We start from the raw sequence: 24,782 nt of genomic DNA, 5'->3' as shown, positions 1-24,782 counted from the left end.
AAATCTTAATAGATCCTACAGACAATGTCTGTCATATAAATCAAGAAAATAAATGAAACAGCTCTGAGAGTCTAACCAGATAACAATCAAATTAGAAACATGTAGGAGCTTTAATATGAGATAAAGTCATGTCATCAAATACGATAAAAAGCTCTTCAGAGTCAGTATTTTATTTACATAAAGAAGCAAGTATCAGATATAGAAACTTAAATTATACAATAAGCTGATAGCAGTGTCTTTATTCATCTTTTAAACCGTAAAATTTATACAAAATTTTAAGTCCAACTAGCACAGGCAAATTTAATTGAAACATGTACCCCCAGGGAAAAAAAAAGTTCATCTTGAATAGGCATGAAACAAAAATAACTCACTAAAGGAAATCCAAAATGGCACTGAAATTATCGGACACATGACACGCTTGCTCTAAATGTCAATGACAGTCATCTCATATAAAAAGAAAAGATATAAAAGGCAAGCCTGCAAAACAAGTGCGGCACCAAATATGGGCATTGCGCTAGAGTCCACACCACCATCCTTTGAAATAACAAATCTCCTAACAATCTTATAGCCAAACGCAGCTCCAGCCAGGATAATCCCCACTAGTGCAAAAGCTGCAACCGGTGAACCAATCAGGGGAGAGGAAAGAGCATCTGAATTATAATAACTTGTGTTTCCAGCCCAATAAATATAGCCAGCAACTAGCAAGAGTTACATGGTATGAACAAAATAAACCATCTCAGAGGTGGGAGGTGGAAAATAATAGCTAAAGGATAAAATCTAATTAGCTATAGAATGGATCCGGTTTAGCTTGGTCCAGAATATTAAATTTCCATACTTTGATTAGAGAAAATTATTTCCACATTCTAGCATATGCTTTTCTATTGATCTCACAATATTTTTAGCAAACCCGAAGAAAGAAATTAGCATTTCTGAAAAGATATTTCCATAAATCAAAGCCCAAGGGATCCAGAAGCTAACTCACGGAATTTAAGAACATCAGTTGTAACGTAAGGTTGATATTATTAATTTACTGACTGTTACAAGAGTACAACAGATCAAATCAAATGGAAAATGGAGTTTAATAAATATACACGTATTTCTGAGTACGTAGGTTCTTAGTTTAAGCTACAGACAGTGACTGTATTTTATTCTAGATCAAGATATGCATACAGAATACAATTCACAGTGACCTCCTTTAGGCAAGCCATGTGTAGCACCAGCCCAACACAAGGAATATTCTGCACATTGAATATCTGTATGCAAGTAATGAAGAATAAACAAACCTGAAATAGAGAAACTAAATGCTAATTCACCCTAAGTCAGAAAGAATTAACAATGTGTCAAATTCCAATTATTGTCATCACTTGAGCAAAGAATTACACACAAAAGTTCATATGGATATTGGAAGAAAAAAAGGCAAAAAGGTTTCAGGTTCAGAAAATGCATATGAATAACGTAGGAAAAAAGATCTTAAACAGATAAATATTCACAACATTATCCAAAAATCTTACTGGGTTGTGTATCTCTTCACTCAGGCCAGAACTCTAAAGTATTGAATTTAAGACAGAGAAGTGGAGCAAAAGGAAAGACCCAGCTTCAAGCTGAAACGACTTGTAGTAATAACATCAGCACCTACTTTAAATTACAAGAAATAACATCAATTGCTAATTGTTTTTATCAAACATGAGAGCCTGCTACTGATAAACAAAGGCCAGGACTAATGTAAACTCACCACCAATCCAGATATGGCATGGCAAGGCAAAAGACATTTTTTTCTTCCGGTTGGCAACAATTTCATGCCCAGCACTCATAATAAGAACAAGTTAGTAAGCACATAAATAAAAGACCAATGTAAACCTAACTGAATTGACACAGCATTAAACTAAATACCTGAAAAAGAAGGATTATGATAACAAGACTCCTAGAGCCATGGAACTGCTGTGATAAAATGGAACCCAACTGCTACTAATAGGAGCCAACAACAATAGTATGAATCCCAGTGTCAGACACACAAGTCGCCAATTGCTGAAAATCTCCAGAAATATATAATGCCATGAGAGGATAGATGGTTAAAAAAACAACAGATAGGAGCACAATAATATAGCACAAAGTGTTAAGATGAAGAAACAAACCTTCTTCAAGAGCAGCTACCACGAAACGTAGTATTTCATCTCTGAATCTCACATCAATATATCTTTTCTCATATGGAGAAATAACAACACTCCACATCCCCTTCTGGACAGTTCTAAATCTGGCCTTTTCACACTGGCACCATCCAAGTGAATTATTCCTGCATGTTATCCACAAGTGAGTAGTGACAATCTTCGCAAACTTTGTAATTTGAAGTTAATTGAGTGAAAGTGAAAATTAACAACGAGGAGTTGGTTCTCTGACAAAATTTTACAATTAAAAAATGGAGGTGAAGATTTATTCAAATATTTTTTGTACAAGTGAATTACAGTATGTTAAAGCAAAATGGAGGTAACCATAAAAATCAAGAAGACTTCAATCTCAGAGATCCCGCAATCTGCAAGGTTTACAATCAATTGTTAGGGTAATTTTTTCCATGAGATAAATATAAATGTTGTATTTTGGTAAAAACCTATAAATAGGCTTCATGGGAAAAATTTTTACAAAAACATGGCCATAGGAGAATAGGGAAAAATAAAAGTTAGAGATGTCTTTATAATACCTAACAACAAAATTGCAAATCATGATAAAAGATGAAGTATCCGCCACTTAACCACTACAAGTAGACAATCTTTATAAATGCACATACCTATACAAAAATGACAAGGTATATTTAAAAAAATGTTTCGCACCTTCAAACATATAACAAACTCTTTTTTTCAACAAGAAACAATTGATGCATTAAGTGGAAGAGGCATGAAACTGCTTAAAGAGCTTTAAAAACAGCTAAGTAGATGGGGGGAAACAATGAGAAGCTACCCCATTCTTCTTCTCTCTCTTTTTTTTTTGGATAAAGTAACAAACAATCCTTACATTAAAACGATTGCACTTCAATGTGGAAACAAACCAAATCCTTGGCATTGAGTGGTTCAAATCCTTCGGTTTTGTAAACTAGAAGCAACAAGACATGAAAAATCAAACAAAGGAGAAGAAAATGTGCCTGAAAGGAGATCTCACCCGTCGATAACCATTTTGTCCATACAAGCAATGAAGTACCCCATCAACAAGGGAGGTACAGTTTCCTGAGAACTTTGGGAAATGACAGTAAAGGAACTCACAGATCCCAATATCCCATGAGCAATTTAAGAATGGCCCAAGGATTACATGATCGTCTGTGAGAAACCGGAAGGATTACTCCCAACCCAGTTAGGACAGCACCTTTGCTTAAGCAGGATTAGTCAATCCATCCTCTACTTGAATTGTCATTACCCCAAACTAAACACGGAAAACTTGACCTCCACTTGTCACAGACTAATCACAGCCTTACTTGACAAAAGGTTATTAGACAAGATCATCCTCACGCACACACCTTTCCTTTTGCTTTGAATTTCAAAGTCAGTTGTGACTAGCTCTCTTTCACCTCTTCGAAATTGAATCTACTCAATGTCAAGAAAAGCAACAACCCCTCACAATAATAAAGCGTGAAAAATCCAAGTAAATAAACAATTTTTTGATAAATTAATAAACAATTCTTATGATAAAAGGATTACAACTCAATGTGGAGAAAACTCAAGCATTCGCATTTAATGGTTCAAATCCTTTGGTTGTGTAAACTGGAGGCAACAAGACATGAAAAATCAAACAAAGGGGAAGATGATGCGCCTGAAAGGAGATCTCACCCGTCAATAACCATTTTGTCCATACAAGCAATGAAGTACCCCATTAACAAGGGAGGTACAGTTTCCTTGAGAAATTTGGAAAATGACAGTAAAGGAACTCACAGATCTCAATATCCCACTGGCAATTTAAGAATGGCCCAAGGATTACATGATAATCTGTGAGAAACCGGAAGGGTTACTCCCAACCCGGTCAGGACAGCACCTTTGCTTAAGCAGGATTAGTCAATCCATCCTCTACTTGAATTGTCATTACCCCAAACTAAACATGGAAAACTTGACCTCCACTTGTCACAGACTAATCACAGCCTCACTAGACAAAAGGTTATTAGACAAGATAATATCATCCTCACGCACACACCTTTCCATTTGCTTTGAATTTCATAGTCAGTTGTCACTAGCTTGCTTTCACCTCTTCGAAGATTGAATCTACTCCATGTCAAGAAAAGCAACAACCCCTCACAATAATAAAGCGTGAAAAATCCAAGTAAATAAACAATTTTTTGATAAATTAATAAACAATTCTTATGATAAAAGGATTACAACTCAATGTGGAGAAAACTCAAGCATTCGCATTTAATGGTTCAGATCCTTTGGTTGTGTAAACTGGAGGCAACAAGACATGAAAAATCAAACAAAGGGGAAGATGATGCGCCTGAAAGGAGATCTCACCCGTCAATAACCATTTTGTCCATACAAGCAATGAAGTACCCCATTAACAAGGGAGGTACAGTTTCCTGAGAAATTTGGAAAATGACAGTAAAGGAACTCACAGATCCAATATCCCACTGGCAATTTAAGAATGGCCCAAGGATTACATGATAATCTGTGAGAAACCGGAAGGATTACTCCCAACCCGGTCAGGACAGCACCTTTGCTTAAGCAGGATTAGTCAATCCATCCTCTACTTGAATTGTCATTACCCCAAACTAAACACGGAAAACTTGACCTCCACTTGTCACAGACTAATCACAGCCTCACTAGACAAAAGGTTATTAGACAAGATAATATCATCCTCACGCACACACCTTTCCACTTGCTTTGAATTCCATAGTCAGTTGTCACTAGCTTGCTTTCACCTCTTTGAAGATTGAATCTACTCAATGCCAAGAAAGAACCAAGCATTTTATTTTAAGGGAAAACAAGCTCTTTAGAGTCACTATTTTATTTTTCAGAAATAAGCAAGCATCGAATACAGAAATTTAAATTATATAATCAGCTGATAGCAATGTCTTCATTTAATCTTTAATACTATACAATTTATACATAATTTGAAGTCCAACTAGCATAAGCAAGTTTAATTGTAACTTGTATCCACAAACAAAAACATGTTCATCTTGGAATGGCATGCAACAAAAATAAGTCACTCAAGACAATCCAAAATCTAAGTGTAACCATCAGATTTATAACACGGTCACATTAAATGCCAGTAATAGTCGTAGCATATGCAAAGAAAAGATATAAAAGGCAAACTTGCAAAATAAATGTAGTACCGAGGATGCGTGTTGCTTGTGTTTCCAGCCTAATAAAAGTTCCCAGCAACTAGCAAGAGTTACACAGTATAAACGAGATAAACCATCTCAGAGGTGGAAGGTGGAAAACAATAGCCAAAGGATAAGATCTAATTACCCATAGACTGGAGGTTGAGCTTGGTCCAGAATATTAAGTTTGATACTTTAAAAAGAGGAAATTATTTCCACATCCTAGCATATGTTTTTCTATTTATCTCACAATATTTTTTACTGACCTAGACAAAGAAATTAGCGTTTCTGAAATGATATTTCCCTTAAAACAAAGCCCAGGAGATCCAAAAGCTACCTCACGGAATTTATGAATACCAATAGCAATTTAAGGCAGATGTTAATAATTTACTGACTGTTACAAGAATGCGACAGATTAAATCGAATGGAAAATGGAGTTTAATGAATATTTCAAATTTCTGATTGCATGGGCTTTAAGGTTAAGCTAAGCGAGTGTATTTTATTCTAGATCAAGATATACGTACAGAATACAATTCACAGTGACCTCCTGAAGAACCAGCCCAACACATAGAATATTCTACACACTGAATATCTGTACACAAACAATCAACAATAGACATACCTGAACTAGAGAAGTACTATATTTACCCATCCTAAGTCAGAAGCATTAATAATGTGTCAAATTCCAATTATTATCATCATTTGAGCAAATAATTACACACAAAAGTTCGTATGGGTCTTGGGGGGAAAAGGCAAAAAGGTTTCAGGTTCTGAAATGCATATAGGACTCAATCCATTTGCTTGAATATATAACAAAAGATTTTGACAAAAAAATATCCACAACATTATCCAAGAATCTTACTGGATTGTGCATCTCTTGACTTAGCCAAAAACTCTAAAGAATTGAATTTATGAAGACAGAGAAGTGGTGCAAAAGGAAAGACCTAGCTCCAGGCTGAACCGACACGTAGTAATAACATCAACACCTTTTTTAAATAAGAAGAAATAACATCACCTGTTAATTTTTTTTTCTTAAACATGGAGACTTGATGGTGATCAACAAGGCCATGATTAAGGTAAGCTCACCACATATCCAGATACGGCAAGGTAATAGATATTTTTTCTTCTGGTTGGCGACAATTTCACGCCGTGCAGTCATGATAAGAACAAGTTAGTAAGCACATAAATAAAAGCGCAACGTAAACCCAGCTGAATGTGACACAAGATTAAACTAGATACCTGAAAAAGAAGGATTATAATAACAAGACTCCTATAGCCATTGAACTGCTGTAATAAAATGGAACCCAGCTGCTAATAATGGGAGCCAACAACGATAGGATTAGTCCCAATGCCAGACACACAAGTCGCCATTGCCGAAGCCCTAAGAATCATTAAAACACCCCATTGTTTCAATTTTCACTCGGAAATCTAACATGTGGCACGGGATATAAGAAACCCGAAACTATCATGAAGAGGAAAGCAGGAAACTCACCTCTGAGCTCAATCTCGTCGTTGCCAGTTCAAAATGCCGACCAATTAATAAACAGAACATGAAAGAGCCCCATGGCTCTGGAGTGAAGTCCAGAGTCCTGGTTTCTTCTACGCGGAAATGGGAATGTGCAAGACATAACCGCGCTCTGTCGCTTCGATTTAAGCTCGAACGGTACGCTAACGGCTACCCTTCGCGCTAATACAACGCGCGCGCGCACAAGAAAAGAAAAGGTCTCCCCTTTCTTAAACCCCACCGACTTGAATGAAAAGCCCATTGGACCCAAATGACAACCTAGTAGCTCACGTGATCCACATATCCTAGCCTTATAATTCGAGCGAGTAAGACATAAGCGCGCTAAGCTTGAACCGTACGCTAAAGGCTAACCGTTGCGTTGATGAAACGCAAAACATTACGCTTGCGCAACAAAAAAAAAAGAACTCTCTTTTCTTAAATCCCACTGACTTGAACGAAAAGCCCATTGGACCCAAATGACAACCTAGTAGTTCACGTGATCCACATATCCTAGCCTTATAATTACTCGAGCGAGTAAGACATAAGCGCGCTAAGCTTGAACCGTACGCTAAAGGCTAACTGTTGCGTTGATGAAACGCAAAACATTACGCTTGCGCAAAAAAAGAGAAAGAACTCTCTTTTCTTAAATCCCACCGACTTGAACGAAAAGCCCATTGGACCCAAAAGATAACCAAAGAGCCTACATAGTCCACGTGCCTTGGCCTACGGACAACCCTACCATCATTTTTATTTTTTATTTTTTTTCACCAGCACCCTACCATCACTTTTATAATAGATATATATATATAATATAATTATAATTATTTGAATTATTTGAATGAAATTTTTGGAGGAAATTTGAATGAACTGAATTAAAACGAATAATATCCCATAATTTTAACTGAATAATGGTCCATAATTTCAAAAAATATATTTTATCATGTCTTAAAACATTTGTTATGTGATTTATCGATAAATATATCAATAATTTGATGGGAAAAAATTTAATGTGTTTAAAAATATATATAATATTTTATTATCATAAATTATATATCATTTATGTCTTCAATGAAGAATTTATAGTAAAAATGTAACTAATTGTAGGAAATTCTATTTTGAAAAGTAATTATTTGTTTCTTTTTATAAGAGACAGTTTTTGGGATGACTTGTTCGTGTTTATAGCAGAATCACATGGAGACTCCCTCCAATTTTTTCCTGCAAAAATCTCAATTTGCTTTTATTTAATTAATTATTTTAATATTAATGTATTTATTATCAAGGCAAATTATTCACGTGATGTCCTCTCTCTCCCCGTAAAAAATGTACTTTTAAAAAAGTTATATTTTTTTCACAGATCGATTATCTAACTAATTTTAAGCAAATTTTTTTTATCAAGGTGATGTGGGGAATTGTCTCTTATGAAAATAAGGAGAGGGAATACTATTTTATTATTTATTTCATCTTATACCACCTCCAATTCTAAATATAAAAGCTATTTCAATATCTAAATTGGTTATAAATATATGATACCAGTTCACTTTATCTTTCATAACTAATTTTTTCCTTCAAATAAGTTCTCACAGTGATTACATGTGTTAACCAGTTTTACTTTAATGCATATAGTTAATAAGAATATTTTTTTGAAAAAAAAAAGACAACTCATACTTTTTTATGAATAATAACTTATTTTCTTAATATTTACGAGTCATTTACGTGGCTATTAACTACCAGGGGTGGTATTGAATTTGCACGACATCAAAATAGAACAAAGATTAAATAACCACACAGGGTGACTTTAAAAAACGAACTCTATAATTACGAAGAATGCACGTTAAAACCATCAATTATACCTTTCGTCCTCCCAGATTCCTTGGGGTGTAAATTGCCGTCGTAGATATGTGCCCAAGAGATCATGACAATCACACTGTGAAGCAACCTTATTATATTTTGGCATGCTTGGGGCAAAAATTGCTTGAGAGATGAATACCTAATTAAAATAAAAGAACAGCTCATCTAGAATCCTTTAGAATAGGCACATTATAAGAGTACGCTAAGTTTATTTTTTAAAAAACAAGTAGTGAAAATATACAAAAAGAAAATGGTACCACCATAATTGTTTCTTCTGACCAAATTATCTGACCTGTCATAAGCTGTTTAATGAATTTTAGGCACGTGGCTTTTCTAGAAGATCATAAATTTAACAACCTTTAGTACCCATATGTAAATCCTAACTGTGAAAATATATTAGTTTCTTTAAATAAATAAGTAAATGCCGAGGCAGTGCCGGGGGGAAAAAAAAAAAAAAACTCAATTGCATATCCCGATGCTAATGCCGCGAAAATTTGAAGAAAGTGTATCTTCCGGCACAATTAATAGATCAACCCTGTCAGTGTTTAATTGCCGAATCAAATCGGTTATGAAGAATACTTCAAAAGGTCGACAAGGAATTATTCTTTTTCAACCCGAACCCCAAAAGAAATCTTGAAGCCGTCTTTAGTCCTTGTCTGCAAGTCTCCTTCTACTATTCTTTAAAAACAACTTGCAGAGCAACCCATCAGCCATGAAATTCCATTACATCAGACCTCAAGGAAAAACCTCGCTGTTATGGAAACCAGGTATCCCTCCATGGCTGGTCGTCGTTCTTACGAGGATTTTGATCCCCTCTGCAAATGGCGTAGAGAAGAAGGCCGTGACATCCTTGAAGTTCATCTTCCTGGTTTGTTCTATAATCCTATTATGATGGCTTTACTGCATACGTTCGTAATATTTTCTTTCGTCACTAGTCTTGCCACATCTGCTTAATTCTGCATACGGTACTTAATACAAGAGCTTAATAACTAATTTGAAAAGCTAGATAACTGATTTAAAGAGATTAAAAAAGTTAGTTAAGTTAATTATCCGTAACAAATGTATATTGACTTCCTAAAATTATCCTTATTCAATCACATACGTTGACACTACATCCAGAAATTCCTTACAATTAACAGAGATACTTTTTCAGAACGCACTATAAATTTGGAAGACAAAATAAATTAGAATCTTATATTTAGAACTATCAACTAGCTTTTAGAGTATATTTAGGATCAGAAGTGGTATAAGAATGAGTTTGCGTTTAATTTAGTCGTAACTATAATATCCAAATCAACTTTACCTCTTCTATTTATTTATTTTTTTAAGATAGTCTTTGTATTAGTTATACATGTTAAATGTTTCATCAAATGATAGTTATAACTAATATACATTATTAGCTAATATATTTTAAAAAAAACAATACATATTTATTATAAATAACCAACTTAACTAATTTTTTTAGTCAACTTAAATTAGTCATTTAGTTTTTTTATATCAGAGACCAAAGGAAATATTTATTATACCTCAATTGTTTAAATTGCTGGAACAATGCTCATCCCCTTGACGTAGAAGGGCCTGGTCGTCTTGAGTGAAAACGAAACTTAAAAGTGATTTTATGATGTATAAAGTAAGTATTAAACTTCTACTTTTTAGAACTGGTTTTGATGTAAACCAAACGCCCTTCTGATGGTACCTAATAGATCTGATATGAAAACGGTTCTGCGTAAATAAACCAAGGGAGGTCTGAATAACTATAAAATTATGCGCGGGTTGTACATCGTGCAGGATTCAGGAGAGAGCAAGTAAAAGTTCAGGTGAATCATCTGGGTTTTATAATAATAAGCGGCGAGCGAGCATTAATGGATGGAAGCAGATGGAGGCGTTTCAAGAAGGAAATTGAAATTCCATCTCACTGTAATGCAAACGCTATCAATGCCAGATTCATGCAGAGCATTCTCACGCTGGTGATGCCCAAGCAAGTTAATCCAGTTTCTCATACGGACCCACAAAGGCCAGCCCCAGAATACGAACGACCCCATAAGGAAAAAGATACTACTGCAGATCCAAGAATGGAATTTACAGGAAGGAACAGGACGAGAGAAGATACTAAAGTCCAATTCACACCCAGCAATGAGATAGTAAAACAAGACATGGACGAGTCAGAGAACGAATTTGAAGGAGAGACTGATGCAAAATTAACACCCGAATCAACCAGGGAAGTCGCTCTCAAAGTCTTTCTCGTCGTCATTCTCGTACTTCTCATCGCAAGTTATGTGACAGACATGTGCAAAAGCATGGTCGCCGATTCTTATTTTCTCAGTTAAGCCATATTCTCCATTGAAGTTGTGTAAATTAAATACATATATAATCACTACTGAACATCATGTATCCTATTTCTTTCAAGACACACCGACTTTAATCATGACTAGAAGTAGTAACATATAAAGAAATTACCATACCCCAAACCAACAATAATCAAATACGTTTAACTAGAACAAGTAGAACAATAAGGAAGAATATAATCAAAGTAATATAATTCCTGCAGAACGGAGCAAAACCTCCACGAATGAACTCAATCACGCGAAGACTAATGCAGCAACGGCAAGCATGGCTGCCATGAGAGGCCCAGAAGCAGACGATGACAGAGCGTGGGAGGAAGGAGGAGGAGAACCAGGAGCAGAATTTGGACCATTGGCTAGAACGGTGATGGCGAGCTTCATTCCACGAGCAGCACAGTGATCAGCTTTCCCACAAGCGTACCACTTCCTCCCTGAGCTGGTTAGCTGGACGACGTCGTTCCCACTGGTAAGTGCTTCCGTCCCAGCTGGGAATGTGCAACTGTTGAAGAGCGTACCGTTCAATTTGACTACATTGTGCTTCGTGTTGTCGTAATTGAACACTGCATGATAAAAAATAAACAGCCTCTTATCAGTTTTGAAGTCTCAGCGAGCGAACAAAATATTTTACGTAATGAGGACACAGTACGCGATGTCATTCGCACGTACCTAGGTTGTCACCGACTTGAAAAACCTTGTCCTGGGCCCATTCTGCGTAGTTGAAATCAGTGGTCCAGCCCTGGTCATCGCCCACGATGTGATCAACCGCCATGGCAACAGAAGAAAGCAGAACCGTGGAAATGGCGAGGAAGACGATGCGAGCACAAGCCATATTAATTTGATAGGACACTTAAAGCTCAGAAGGAAGATGCAACGAAATTATGAAGTAGATGAAGATAATCGCCTGATTGATGACCCACCAATCTGAGTAACACTCGATGGCGTTTATATAGGACTGGGATTGTGATGCATTGGTTTCATCGATCGCTAGGACTTAGGATGAGAAACCTTAAAATTAATAGGAAAGACGGCGACAGGCTGCAGGCGTTTCCGTCTTGGGCCAGCATTATATTGTGTTGAACGAAAATAAATAGTACTGTCATAATCAAAGCTCTGGACGGACGAGCACTGTGAATTGAATTAATATAATTTTTGTTTTGTTTTTCGTAAAACAGTGACTATAGTATATGCCGCAAAACCTGCATGGTCCATATGGAACACGCTCGTGCAAACTTGGAGTTTGATTGAGTGGAATAGAAGAAATGAGAGTAATTGCATGTGGGGAAGGAATGGGGAAGTTTTTTTATTACTATCTCCTTACTTAATATAAAAACTAAATAAAAATATTAAAAAAAATTAGTTATTTGTAACAAATATGTATTAAATAAATTAGTTATTTGTAACAAATGTATACTGACTTCCTTAAATTATTCTTAGTCAATCATGTATACATTAAAACTATACTTTGGTAAAAATACTTTACGATTAGTAGGGATATTTGTGACAATATATTATAAATTTGAGAGACGAAGTAAACTGTAGTCTTATATTTAAGACTATTAACTGACTTTTATATTTAAGATCGGAGGTAGTACTTGAGGTCCACTCTTTATTAATGGATTTTAATTACACTCCATCCAAGATTTGCCTATTGTAATTTGTTTTTTTGCATTTTTTATCTAAATTCTCGCAACAAAATAATTAACTGTTACAAAAAGCGTCTTTTAATAATTATATAACTGCGATGGGGAGAAAATTATATACCTGCATTTTAATATGACGAGGGGAGAGTATTGTTGTCAATAAATTTTATATACAACCGTTAGGATAAGAGATACGGCCGATGAGGTTCATCTTAAAAAATCATAAAATTTTATTTACTCTTAAAAGCCTCTAATAGTCCATAAATGAGTTTGAGTGCTCATTACATCTGGACATTTTAGATTTGTTTTTTAAACAATTATGTCATTGAGATTAAAATAAAAAATAGAGATAATTTTTAATCATTGTTTTTTAAATTATTAATTGAAAATTTGAAATATGAATTGTCCCAATTAGATTTGGATAGTCTGATAAATTTAGAGAGCTTATAACTCTAATAAGCACCCACGTTCCAATGACCAATGTGTGAAACAGTTATGCTTTTAGATCACATATTTGATACTTAAAAAAATTATAATAAAGTCTTAAAAAAATAATTACTATAAAATTTTAATGACAACTAAATAGTTTGTAATGACAAGTTTCAAAATAAAAAATAATAACTCCTCACTTATAATTATAACTTTTTTATAGTTATTTCTTTTGCACGAGATTTCATTACAATTCTTCTTAATACCCCCCGCAGCATTTATATACTATGTTACACAATATTCAAAGTATGATAATATTTTCACGATATTTTTAGGTTGTTTTAGTTATCAATATATCTATCCTTTTTTCAAAAAATTATTATATTTGAGTAATGTATAAAAATGTACTTTGGTTAAAAAAAATGTATAATAAAGGATCCTGATCACACCAATGAGGGCGAATAAAAATTTCAAGGAAGGTGGTTTAAAATCCCAATACAACTCAAATCATTTGCAAATGATCTTTACGTCTTAAGCAAATAATTCGAGCTTTAGTTAGGAGTGCCTAACTTGTCCTGTCTTGACCGTTTTATCTCGGTTTCAGTCCTGATCAATTTCGGGACAGAATGGGATAAGACAAAAAAAAAAAATTGAAATAGGCGAGACTGGACAAAACAGTGATCAGGATGGGATGAGATATAAGATGGAGTCATCCTATTGATTTTTTCAAAAATTATTTATTAATAATTTTTATTAAATTATTTTTTAAACATAATTATTTTTTATAGTGATTTTCAGCTCTTAAATTGTAATATTATCTTATCAGTAAAATAATTTATAAAGCAATTATATAGTATTTCTTTTATGATAATTCTTTTTTTTTTACAGTATTATTTTTACATCTTTTTTATATTATATAATTAGGCTTGTAGATAATTTTTTTTAGCATTTCTATCTTCAAAAGCTCAATAAAAAACAAATATCACAACATAAATAAAGATCTAAGCGTGAATTACATTGATTAAAAAAAAATAAACGAGATGTTCCTTTTCATCTCTGTCCCGATAAAACCAGGATAGTCTCGGGGAAGATAGCAATAGGCCTAGCTCTAGCTAACTCTGACGGTTATAAAAAATAATACTCCTCCGGTCCTTAATATAGGACCCAATTCTTGAGTTGATTTTAGTCATAAATATAAGACCCCATTCTCATATTTATCAATTTTCTCTAAATTACCCCTATGAATACTCCCTCAGCCATAATCAAATAAAAGATGAAGAGAGTATTAAGAAAGATGACTATGGTGTTTTAGGAAAAATGTGTCACTTTTTTTTATAATTAATTAACTTACCTAACTTCCTTAATCTAATCAAATTAGTTAAATGGATCTTATATTAAAGATCAGAGGAGTAATATTTTTAATCTGTCCACTGGGCAAGTACTAACTATTAAGGCTATTTTACCCTTTCTGTCTTTGGAAAAAAAAATCAATCGCGTCTCATTGATATTTTTTCTCACTACTTATTTTAATTTGCACAATGGGATGAGGGGGGAAGAATGGGATAAAAATAATAGATGTAAAGAGTGTTTGAATAGAAATCAAATTCTTATTGTAAAAATAATTTTACAGTACATGTAATAAGTATATGAGAAAAATTTTGTCTCAACTTACTTAAAAGTACTTTTAAAAACATCTTTTTTTCCCACAGAAGAAAAAATAAAATAATTTTTTAGCACCAAGAAAAAAACAAAATATTAACAACAGAATTTACACATCATTAGTGCCTTTTTTAATAAAATATTAATAATAGAATAATTCGTATGGGCCTTGATACTCAACTCGAGTTTTAACCTAGGGCCCAGAAACATGAACACAACGAGCCCCATTGATTTGGGCCTCCGAACCCTTCAATTTCATATTCGCAAAGGGCTGCCGCCAAACTAGTCGCGCGAGCGATCCGCGGATCTCTTCACTCTTCAGGCCTTCCACCCTTCATGCTCGCTGATGAAGACACTTAGATACCGGCGAAAAGGGTCGAGTTCATTGTAGTTTCTGCTTACAAGAGTATACTCCTCCAACCACAGCTTATTTTGTATTATTCTCTGATCTATTTTTTTTTTTTTTTCCCGTTTTCATCGTTTTCGCAAAATTATCTGTGATAGCCGGAAGGTTGTCGGCCCTTTCCTGTGGGCAGTTAGTCGTTGGTGAAGTTTGACTGTGGAACATGGGTGAGCTCTCCAACATCCTTTTTTTTTTTTGGAGTTAATCCAAGTTTTTTGAAGTTACCAACTGGCATTTGGAGAGATGGAATATATCTCAATTATATCTGAACTACATGCAGCGAATCAGATGAGTGAGAAGTCACGTCGAGAAAGGCGAAAAGAAGCCCGCCTGGCAAAGAAGGCGAATAAACATCAATCTTGGCTGGATGACCAGGTATAAATATGACCTTTTTTTATACGAGATTTCAAAGCTTGAGTATGAGGATGGTTTTCCACGAAATTGCTGTTTAGATGCCTCAGAAATAAAACAAATGTGAGTTTGTGAGGAAAAAAATTATATCCAATGCTCCTCGAAATCCAATTCACAAACCCTTTCAAACTGGTGGTTTGTAAGGATTGTGTTACTTGTATTTTTCATTTATTCTTCCATTCTCAATTTCGTTGAGATGATTAAAAATGGGGTATATTCCTCCTCACCCCCCCCCCCCCGGGGGTGTAACGCTGAACAATTCTCACATCACCTTGAGCTCTTCAAAACTCCCATACAAGTCCTTATTCTCTGTCTGTCATGCTTTGCCACCAAGTATTGAGAAGTTATTCCTTATTATCTGTCTGTCATGCTTGGCCACCAAGTATTGAGTAGCTATTTCTAAAATGTATAATTACTTTACTCTAATAGATATCTCGCGCAATGAAAAGAGTTAACCAGGATTCAGAGGCAAATACTACATGCAAATCAAATCATTTGCTCAGCCCTAGTGTAAAGGAAACAAAGGTTAACAAGTCAGAATCCAACTCTGGGAGACATAGTACAGCTGAGGATTGTGAAATGTCAATGGAAATTACTGAGTCAAAATCAATGATTTGTCATGGTTCTGTTGCAACAATAACGAAGAAAGGAAATAAAGGTTCGAAGGAAAATTCCAGGAACAAGTCCAGATGTTTCCCGGTTGGTGTGCCAGATGTTTCCATAGCTGCCAAGAAGGATCAAGATTTGGAAAGGAAACTAGCCAAAAAGCTCAAAGTGAAAGACGGAAAATTAAGGGTATGGATGATGGTCTCAATATATTACTTGATGGAATGCCATCTATTATTGATTTCATGGGCGAAGGGGAAGTACCTAGTGATGAATTACCCGCAAAAAATTGAAGAAGAGATCTTCACGTAATAAAACTGAGGATGACATATTGGCAAGGGAAGGGCCACAAGCAAGGTCAATACCTGAAATTTCAAGGCTTGCAGATACTTCTAACCAAGATTTTGGATCGACAGAATTTTCTGTTAGTGCGCCCTCAAGTAAGAAACATAAGAAAAGAAAATTGCTGGAACAACAGCAAGAAGGTAGTGATGTGAATGCTGCTGCCACATGCATATCCAAGCTTGCCAATTCCTGTGAAAAAGAGACGGCAAGAATGCATGTTCCTGCTCTGGTGCCAGAAAAAAGAACTAATGAAAAATACATAGCACCTCACTTGAGAGCACGTGCTGGAAATGAACCTGAAGAGCATACTCAGATCCGAAGGCGAATTCGAGGCAAGAAAGATAGACTTTGAATGGGTTTTGCATTTCTTTATTGTTTGTCTTTAGTTTTCTTACCTAAAATTAAACTTGTCTCAGGTCTGCTTAACAGGCTCTCTGAATCTAATGTGGAATCAATCACAGGAGAGATTTCTACGATCTTTCAGGTATGCTACTGCTATGGATACATAACAATCAGATGCTTACTCTTTATCTCATTCTTTTCATAGAATATTGCATATTATTGCTTCTCCAAATGGTAAAGGAAGAGGCATTAAGGGAAGACAATAAAATATAGGAAGTCTTGTATACATCCATTTTCCCCTTAAAATGTATTTTTCATTTAATTCTGTAAATAAAACACAATGCTCGCTGTTTATATCATTCACTGGATAAAAAGAAAATGACCTAATGGTGCATTGAGTTTTTTTTTTTTGAAGTTTTTATGCTAGTTGGATTTATGCACTGTAATTATAAATTAGATATGTGATGTAGGTCGTATTTATTCCCTTTTTTGAGATATCTCATTCCTTTCATAGGAATATTAGTAACAGTAACAGTAATTTATTTTATGTTTTAAATCTTAAAATTTGGGTTGGTTCCATTTCAATCAACACAGTTTAGGGAAACTATGCCTTGGAACTTTGATTCTCCTCCCTGGTTGCTTGTATCAATGGAAGTTGTTGCTTTCTGAAATTTTATCTCTTACTCTTTAATCTGATCCCTTTGCAGACAATTGCTCGAAGTGTTGCTTCACAGATAATTAGCGAAGAGATTTTAGCATCTTGTTCTGGAGGTCCTCGTGGCAATGAACAGTTAAGAATTTATGCCTTTTATGTTGTGCTGTAGTGTTCTTGATCTCTCTTATCCAAGTTCATTTAATTGTTGGCACCATTCTTTCATTGGGGAAAGATGAGCATTTGTTATCAAATCAAAATTAGGGATATGATAGTAGTGAATGATGCTGACACTTGTTAGGATGCAGCTGCTTCGGCCAGGGAGTTAAAACATAAAAAATGATAATATTGAAAAGAGGCAGAGGAGGTAGTTTATAAAAATGAGGAGAGAAAACATGGCTGCAAAAGACCTCATGGAGAATGACATTGATGAGATTGAATCATAAAAAATTCTTGTGCTGGGATCTCTATTGGCATTCTTTCATGTATCTTATTGAATAATTGGTAATGTTAGGGCTGAAGTGGCTGCTTTATGGGTTTTGTAAATATCGTATTGGAGATTTAGAAATTTCCTCGAATCTTTTGTCCTTAATTTGTTTGCATTTTCCTGGTGGGATTTTAATGTTACAGTTGTCCATGACCACTGTCTTCATTTCGACAACACGAGTTGTTACGTGAAAAACCATGAATAGAGTTATAATATTAAAATCAAGTGTCACCCCTCTGTACACATGCCTTTTGAGGTTTATGTTCTTAGGCTCGCTGTTCCCTGTACTGCACCCTTTTTTTTTTTTTTGGGGTTAAGAGGGAAAGCGTGACCAGTATCAAACTCTTGACCTCTTTGCGATACCATGTTATGTGTGTCAGAAAGATAGCAATCAGTTTGCTAGTTGATATTGTTAGGAAAAGAAAGAAGTGAGTTTGTTAGGACTCTGACTCATTAAATAGCACTGTAACTGAAGAGGAGTTAACTTTAACATTTGGCGAATTACGAGTTCATTTTTCTCTCTCCTCTTCTCTCTTCTATTCTTACTTCTTTGACACTTATCATGCCATGCTAAGGACCTCACTTCAAGTCAGAAAGCTCAAGTTGTTAAGGGAAGTGTTATGATATGTAAATTGTAAATATACTCTTAGGGTCCAGTCCTTTATTTTGCTGTGGTCTATAATATGATAAATTCCAATTGCATATTTCATGTGGTCTGGTTTTTTGGAAAGCTGTTTTTTTCCTTCTGCTATTCAATGACTTGGGGGGTTGTATAGATTGTTTACAATTGTTAGGATGATGTGGATTTCTGATCTGCAGTAGATGGTAGAAGAAGATTTGTTCTTTTTTTTTTTTTTTTTGGTGATGTTAAGTTAGAGCCAAGAGAAAGAGAGAAAGGAACTGGAACTTAACTGAAATTTTTATTACACAAAGGCCACCAAGGCTTCCATACAATGACTCCCTTGTGCTCTGCTATAGATAGCAGTAAGGGCGATGTTACCAACTAACTTAATAAAGCCTCTACTAGCCATTTATCACATAACAATTTCCTATAGTGTCAATAGCTTTCAGAGGCTTTAGAAACAAGGAGGAACATAAATTCCTGGAGTTATGAAATGTTTCCAGTTAGCTTGCAGGAATACGTTATGCCTATTCATTTGCTTAGGGATTGAATAAACCATTATTATTTGTGGATTTGGGGTGCATTATCCCTAAATGGCAATGAATTGGACCGGAGAGGTTTTTATTAATATCTTGTCTCTTATCTTATTCCCATGTAGGTGTCCTGTCATCCCCCTCTCCAAATTATTTATCTTGTGATAAAGGTTATTTATATTGTTAATTGCCTAAAAGAAAAATTAGGTCATGATTGATAACTACCCTGCACCCTTCTGGATGTTCTGTTTGGTATACCCTATATAATATATAATGCTCCAATGAAAAATTTTAAATCTGGCACTTCAGGAATTGTATGAAAGTTGCTTTTAGATTTTACTCCCACTGTTGTTGTGGACGCATTTCTTTTGTTGCAGCTCATAGTTATGACTGATAACTTTCCTGTACCCTGCTAAATGTCTGTTCGATACATTCTATGTACTGTTCCCTAGATAAATTTAATTCCGGCTCTGCAGGAATTGTATGAGATGTTTCTTGTATATGACATTGATGTCCCAGTATTGTATTGAGCACATTTCTTACATTGTAGTTTCTTAGCTCAATACTATTGTTATTTTGTTTGATGAAACCGGTAAGTTAACTTTGATGTGTTGAGCTTTCTCTCTTCTATATTTGTTTCAAATGTTGCTGATAATTTTGTTTACTGCCCTCTTCTGTGAAGGTATGCTGCTGTTTTTGCAGCCTTTGTTGCTGGGATGGCCTGCCTGGTTGGTATTGACTTCAGTGCAAAGTTTATGGCCTCCTTTGCCAAATGCTTTGAGGTATAGCATTTAAATAAATAAAATAGTTTTCTAACATTGCTGATTTTGTTTATTGGTTGGATTTTTGGATTTTAGATTCTTCTCAAGTCTTTGATTGACCTGTCAGAGTCTTCTAATTTCCCATGCTTTTCTCGCAGGATGAATATAACAAGGAAGACAATCTCTCTCTGCGAAATCTCACTCTTCTCCTATGCTATTTATGCATATTTGGGGTCTGCTCAAGGTGAACTGACTGCATTACATGATGCACTCTTACATGCAAAACACATGCGCATATATTTTTGTGATCTTTTGCAACTCATAAAATCAATTTATGGAATAGACAGTTGGCTGCCGGCCATGACTTCGCCTGTTGTTCAAAATTTCAACTTTTATGATTATTGGGCAAGAATAAAGCTAGTTTTGTGTGATTTAACATCTTTTGCAAATATTAGGCGTGTCACTTTTTAAGTGACTATCTGAGTTTGATGGATTTCAAACTTGTATTTCTGTTGTAATGAGCTGCTGCTTGGAGTTCATTTGCATCTGTCATTAGTAATATGACCAATTTTTGTACTGAATCCCTCTCAACTATATTTTTCTAACAATCATGTCTTGCAATTCAGTGATTTAATATATGACTTCCTCATCATCCTGAGTAAGAGGTTAACAGAGATCGATGTCTCTACCATCTTAACGGTGTTACAATGTAAGTTTCTTTTTTCCCACGATGAATAATCTTTTAAGCTGCACATGTTAGGTTTGGGTTAATTTTACGTAGAATTGCTAGGGATGTAAACCGCTGCAAATAAGTTATTAAGACATCTACATTGGCCTAGTTCATTTATGGTAAGTCCTGAGTTGGGCATGCTCTTAATGCATTTTCTTGACAAAACAGTTATGTTAGAAAGTGATGCAGCTTCATGTACTTTCACACACTTTAAAATCCATGTAACGTACCATTATATGTTCAGATTTTCATATATTGGGATATCAATTTCACAAGTGCTACAAGTGATTATGTTCCTCGATATTTTTTGTCAAAAATATAGTTACTTGCGTAAACACACTATTAAAAATGTGTAGAGGCATAAGCAAGGAGTTCCTTCCACTCATCCGGCTAACTTAATATTGTCATTGCATTGTACTCATTTTTTTAAAAATCATAGTACGAATGTGCATCTGTTTTGTTCATTTCTCTTGCTTTATTCCTTTTTCCCCCCTGTCCAATTTTCATGTTGCATGAACTGAAGTCTGAAATCAATATTATGTTGTAACAAGACGGTACTTTTCAAACCCTGTTATCTGACTTCAACATGTTTAAATAGGCTGTGGGATGAAAATTAGGGCTGATGATCCTGCTGCCATGAAAGATTTCATTGTGAGTGTTCAGAATCGGGCAAATGAGTTGAAGGCTTCTGATGGTGGGGACCAAGAAAAAATATATAGCAAAAGAGTGAGCATGCTATGCTCTATCATCAAACTGCCTTCACTTTTTCTTGACAGTGTCCAGAACTGATTATTTAGTGACACTTGTAGATGGAATTTATGCTTGAAACCATCTGTGACATCAAGAACAACAAGAAAAGGCCCAAAGAGGACCCTGCACATCACACAAGGATTAAGAAGTGGTTACAGAAGGTACCATTCTCTAATCTGAACGTTTTGGCAGCCTTATCTAATATGTTGTTGCATATTAGTATGTCCTTTGTTATACTTTTGCTTGGAAAAAGTAATGCTTTAAAAACATTATCGGTTGTTTTAACTGTCAGTTTTTTATGTAAACGCCATTTGTAAATGATAGTTTATTAATTTTTGTCCTAATACTTGTTCCAGCTAAGGGTGGATGATGTTTTGATTAGAGGATTTAAATGGAATAAGTTGCTTGACCCCAACAAGAAAGGCCAATGGTGGTTGTCTGGGGACGCAGCTCCCGCAACAGATAATGTTGTGGAAGTTGCCAACAGAATAGATAAAGATGTTCTCGAAACCCAGCGAATGTTGCAGCTTGCTGCCGCTCAAAGGATGAACACAGATGGTAGAAGAGCAATCTTTTGTATAATAATGAGTGGGGAGGACTATATTGATGCATTTGAGAAGCTTCTAAGACTAGACTTACCCGGAAAGCAGGTCAACCTTTTCCCTATGTTACTTGTGTCCTATTTTTAGCTATGTGATCTTCTATTGAGTGATACGTAATTGTTTCACGTCTGTGCAGGACCGAGAGATAATGCGTGTTCTTTTGGAGTGCTGCTTGCAGGAGAAGGTTTTTAATAAGTATTATACTGTATTGGCTTCCAAGTTGTGTGAGCATGATAGAAATCACAAATTCACTCTACAGGTTATTGTTCCCCCTTTTGTCGTGCATCGAAAGATATTTTTAATTCGCCTTGTCATGAAGGACGTGGCAACACTTATTTTGAAATGTTCGTTTATAAAAGTGGAATTTGATTCAAGTTGATGTTTTTGGGGATTTTTGTTTGCAGTTTTGCCTTTGGGACCAGTTTAAGGAGCTGGAATCAATGCAGCTGAGGAGGTCAATGCATCTGGCAAAATTTGTGGCAGAAATGGTTGCCTCTTTCACTCTCTCCCTCGCAGTTTTGAAGACCATTGAGCTAGGCGACATCACCCAGTTAACCCCAAAGAAGATCATGCATTTCCGCATGTTTTTTGAGTCCATTTTTGAGTATTCGGATAGCCAAGTGTGGAACATATTCACCCGTGTTGCGGTGACCCCTGCGCTTGAAAGCCTTAGAGAAGGCATTGAGTTCTTCATTAAGGAGTATATTCTGAAAGCCGACAAGGCTCTTACTCCAAAATTTAAGTTGGCTAAAAGAGCCCTTCATAATTTAGAAGGAGTTCTGATGTGATTTTCTGGTTTTGAATACATCAAAATTTTGTAGCTTTAATAATAGATATATTAAGTTGGCTAAAAGAGCCCTTCATAATTTTTTCTCTCTCAGGAAAAAAGGAAATCTGCTTATGCTTTGATAACGATGAAACAGTTAGGGGAGGGGGGATTTATATGCAAATTTTTTTTTGTTTTTTAATATGAAATGTATTTTCTATGATGTAATACAAGTATTTTTATTTTCAACTCAAGGAGATATCATGATTTTGGACAAGTTAAAATGTGTTCAGTAGGGGAAAAGTGGAGCTAACAGAACACAGCAGCTTGAGTATTGTCTCCTTTCAGTTTCATCCAACCAATGATGCCATTTGAGCCAGCAACTCGCAAATTTCTCACTCAGGATAGGAGTAAGCAACATAATTCTCGTCACTTATAGGCAAGAGAGCGCCGCCTGAAGCAATCGTCACGTTTGTCTTGCGCGAGTAAACAATGACCTTTCTGCAGGTTGAGGTGCTAGCTGCAGTTGAAGCCTGCCACCTGAGCCTGTTGTCAAGTTGTCGCTCTTAGTGAGTGCAGGTGAAGACTGGATACTTGATAGAGAGGCGGTTTCTACACAGTGAATAGTAATTTCGGGAGGAGCAGAACCGCTACCAGCTGCAACTGTGATGTGTTCTGAAGATGGGTGAGCAGTGTGATAACTTTTAACCTCAGCAGCGCAGCCTGCAGCTATATTCGTGGTGAGAATTCTAGCGAGACTTGAATTCATTTTAATACATAAGGACTGCCACGAGAAATAATTCTCAACCTGGTAAAGAGAACAATTAAACTGCACCTAAGACTACAAGTAATTGATAATTATTTTTATTTTTCATTTTGTATCATTAAATAAATTCCCAATAAATATCACCTCCACAATTCACAAAAGAAAGCACAACTTCGGAAGACATTAAAAATCAAGCATGTAATTTCATGTATTTCATCTATATTGTCTGTTCTTATTCCTTAGATATAAAGGCCGACAAGAGCCCCAATTAATTTTGTTTCAATTATGTCTTATGTGGTAAGCTAAATTGCAAATGTCATTCTAAATGCTAATTCCGTCTCATATGAGAACTGATGCTCCTCACACCAAGGATTATCTACTTCATACATGGATATTAGATTATAAATGACTCTCTATTTTTGGGTCTCCAATGCTCTTTTGTCTAGCAAACACTCTTCCTTCAAGCTAAAAATTAGAGTTGATAAAGTCCCTAAACTGCCAGACTCATGAAGTCAATTGATGGTGAAAAGTTGACGGTTTTGGTAAACTTCAACATTAGTGGGTATAATCCCAACATCTAATTTTCACTCTACAGTCAATAGAACATTCGGCTTGATGCAAGTAGTAGTCTAAAAACTGAAAATAGGTTTCTAAGACAAAATACCCTTTTTATTCATTGTTAAGGAAGTGGCAGAGAAAAAGTTGTCATGTAGAAAGTGAAAACTCTAGAATGCTAGAAGCATTGAAAACGACTTACGCTTATCATCCTCATATTGGTTCTGAGTCACTGAGTTAGGGTTATAACAATAGGAGATTTTGAATTGGCATAGTGTTGGAAGTGAGTTAGGTCAGTTGGATCTGAGTTGTGAGATGACAATGCAGGACCCTGTGCTTGATGAGCAGGGGGCTGAATCAATGAGCTTTGATTTAGCTTACCTGAAAGAAAAAGCAAGCAACAGTATAATGACCAGTATTTCTAAGCAGAGATAATGCTACCAGCTCCTATAATCTATAGTAAATCTTACAGTTCATTATAGTCCTAATAGTTTGGAGATTATTCGAGGGGATAGGAGTATTAGAGAAGGCTGAGAACTTGATAATTAGAGGGAAAAACTGAGCTAGAGTAGACTCCTAGTGCTTACAACTAAGAAAGCATCCTTGTCACACAAGATCGTTGCTGGATACATAGTAATAAATAAACCGTAAAACACTAAAGGAATCAAGTTTCTTCCTCCCCATCTCTTATGGAAGTAGGATGGAAATGCTTTTTCAGATCATGGGCTTTTTTTTTTTTTTT

The 24,782-nt window shown here is 35.4% G+C and overlaps 4 protein-coding genes and 2 long non-coding RNA genes across 6 annotated transcripts; 2 read left to right on the top strand and 4 right to left on the bottom strand.

The window, feature by feature from the left end:
• Positions 1-500: 500 nt before the first annotated feature.
• Positions 501-2,265, bottom strand: LOC114746439 (uncharacterized). Its single transcript, XR_003740277.1, has 5 exons — positions 2,133-2,265; positions 1,891-2,025; positions 1,733-1,806; positions 1,512-1,632; positions 501-611 (listed from the first exon to the last, which is right to left on the bottom strand). It is a non-coding gene; the product is annotated as an uncharacterized LOC114746439 (long non-coding RNA).
• A 3,966-nt stretch (positions 2,266-6,231) lies between these two features.
• On the bottom strand, positions 6,232-6,830 carry LOC114746440 (uncharacterized). The gene is made up of 3 exons (XR_003740278.1): positions 6,780-6,830; positions 6,527-6,668; positions 6,232-6,413 (listed from the first exon to the last, which is right to left on the bottom strand). It is a non-coding gene; the product is annotated as an uncharacterized LOC114746440 (long non-coding RNA).
• Positions 6,831-9,379: 2,549 nt separating this feature from the next.
• Positions 9,380-11,049, top strand: LOC114746435 (inactive protein RESTRICTED TEV MOVEMENT 2-like). The gene is made up of 2 exons (XM_028934661.1): positions 9,380-9,507; positions 10,428-11,049. Exons 1-2 carry the CDS (start codon positions 9,396-9,398, stop codon positions 10,964-10,966), a joined length of 651 nt encoding a protein of 216 aa, XP_028790494.1. The 5' UTR covers positions 9,380-9,395; the 3' UTR covers positions 10,967-11,049.
• A 169-nt stretch (positions 11,050-11,218) lies between these two features.
• Positions 11,219-11,810, bottom strand: LOC114746436 (basic blue protein-like). The gene is made up of 2 exons (XM_028934662.1): positions 11,648-11,810; positions 11,219-11,541 (listed from the first exon to the last, which is right to left on the bottom strand). Exons 1-2 carry the CDS (start codon positions 11,808-11,810, stop codon positions 11,219-11,221), a joined length of 486 nt encoding a protein of 161 aa, XP_028790495.1.
• Positions 11,811-15,063: 3,253 nt separating this feature from the next.
• LOC114746441 (nucleolar MIF4G domain-containing protein 1-like) lies at positions 15,064-22,819 on the top strand. The gene is made up of 14 exons (XM_028934663.1): positions 15,064-15,115; positions 15,221-15,279; positions 15,393-15,487; positions 15,953-16,806; positions 16,891-16,958; positions 17,524-17,606; positions 19,793-19,892; positions 20,030-20,115; positions 20,498-20,580; positions 21,200-21,327; positions 21,411-21,512; positions 21,708-22,001; positions 22,090-22,212; positions 22,358-22,819. Exons 4-14 carry the CDS (start codon positions 16,686-16,688, stop codon positions 22,739-22,741), a joined length of 1,572 nt encoding a protein of 523 aa, XP_028790496.1. The 5' UTR covers positions 15,064-15,115; positions 15,221-15,279; positions 15,393-15,487; positions 15,953-16,685; the 3' UTR covers positions 22,742-22,819.
• A 94-nt stretch (positions 22,820-22,913) lies between these two features.
• On the bottom strand, positions 22,914-24,576 carry LOC114746442 (uncharacterized). The gene is made up of 2 exons (XM_028934664.1): positions 24,243-24,576; positions 22,914-23,527 (listed from the first exon to the last, which is right to left on the bottom strand). The coding sequence occupies exons 1-2, from the start codon at positions 24,255-24,257 to the stop codon at positions 23,186-23,188; spliced, it is 357 nt and encodes a 118-aa protein (XP_028790497.1). The 5' UTR covers positions 24,258-24,576; the 3' UTR covers positions 22,914-23,185.
• Positions 24,577-24,782: the final 206 nt, after the last annotated feature.

The sequence above is a fragment of the Neltuma alba genome, unplaced genomic scaffold (assembly GCF_004799145.2).
Source record: "Neltuma alba isolate B1F8T4 unplaced genomic scaffold, ASM479914v2 tig00005002_pilon, whole genome shotgun sequence".
NCBI lineage: Eukaryota > Viridiplantae > Streptophyta > Magnoliopsida > Fabales > Fabaceae > Neltuma > Neltuma alba.
Note: the sequence above shows the minus strand (reverse complement) of the source record. Positions and strands in the feature narration are given on the sequence as shown.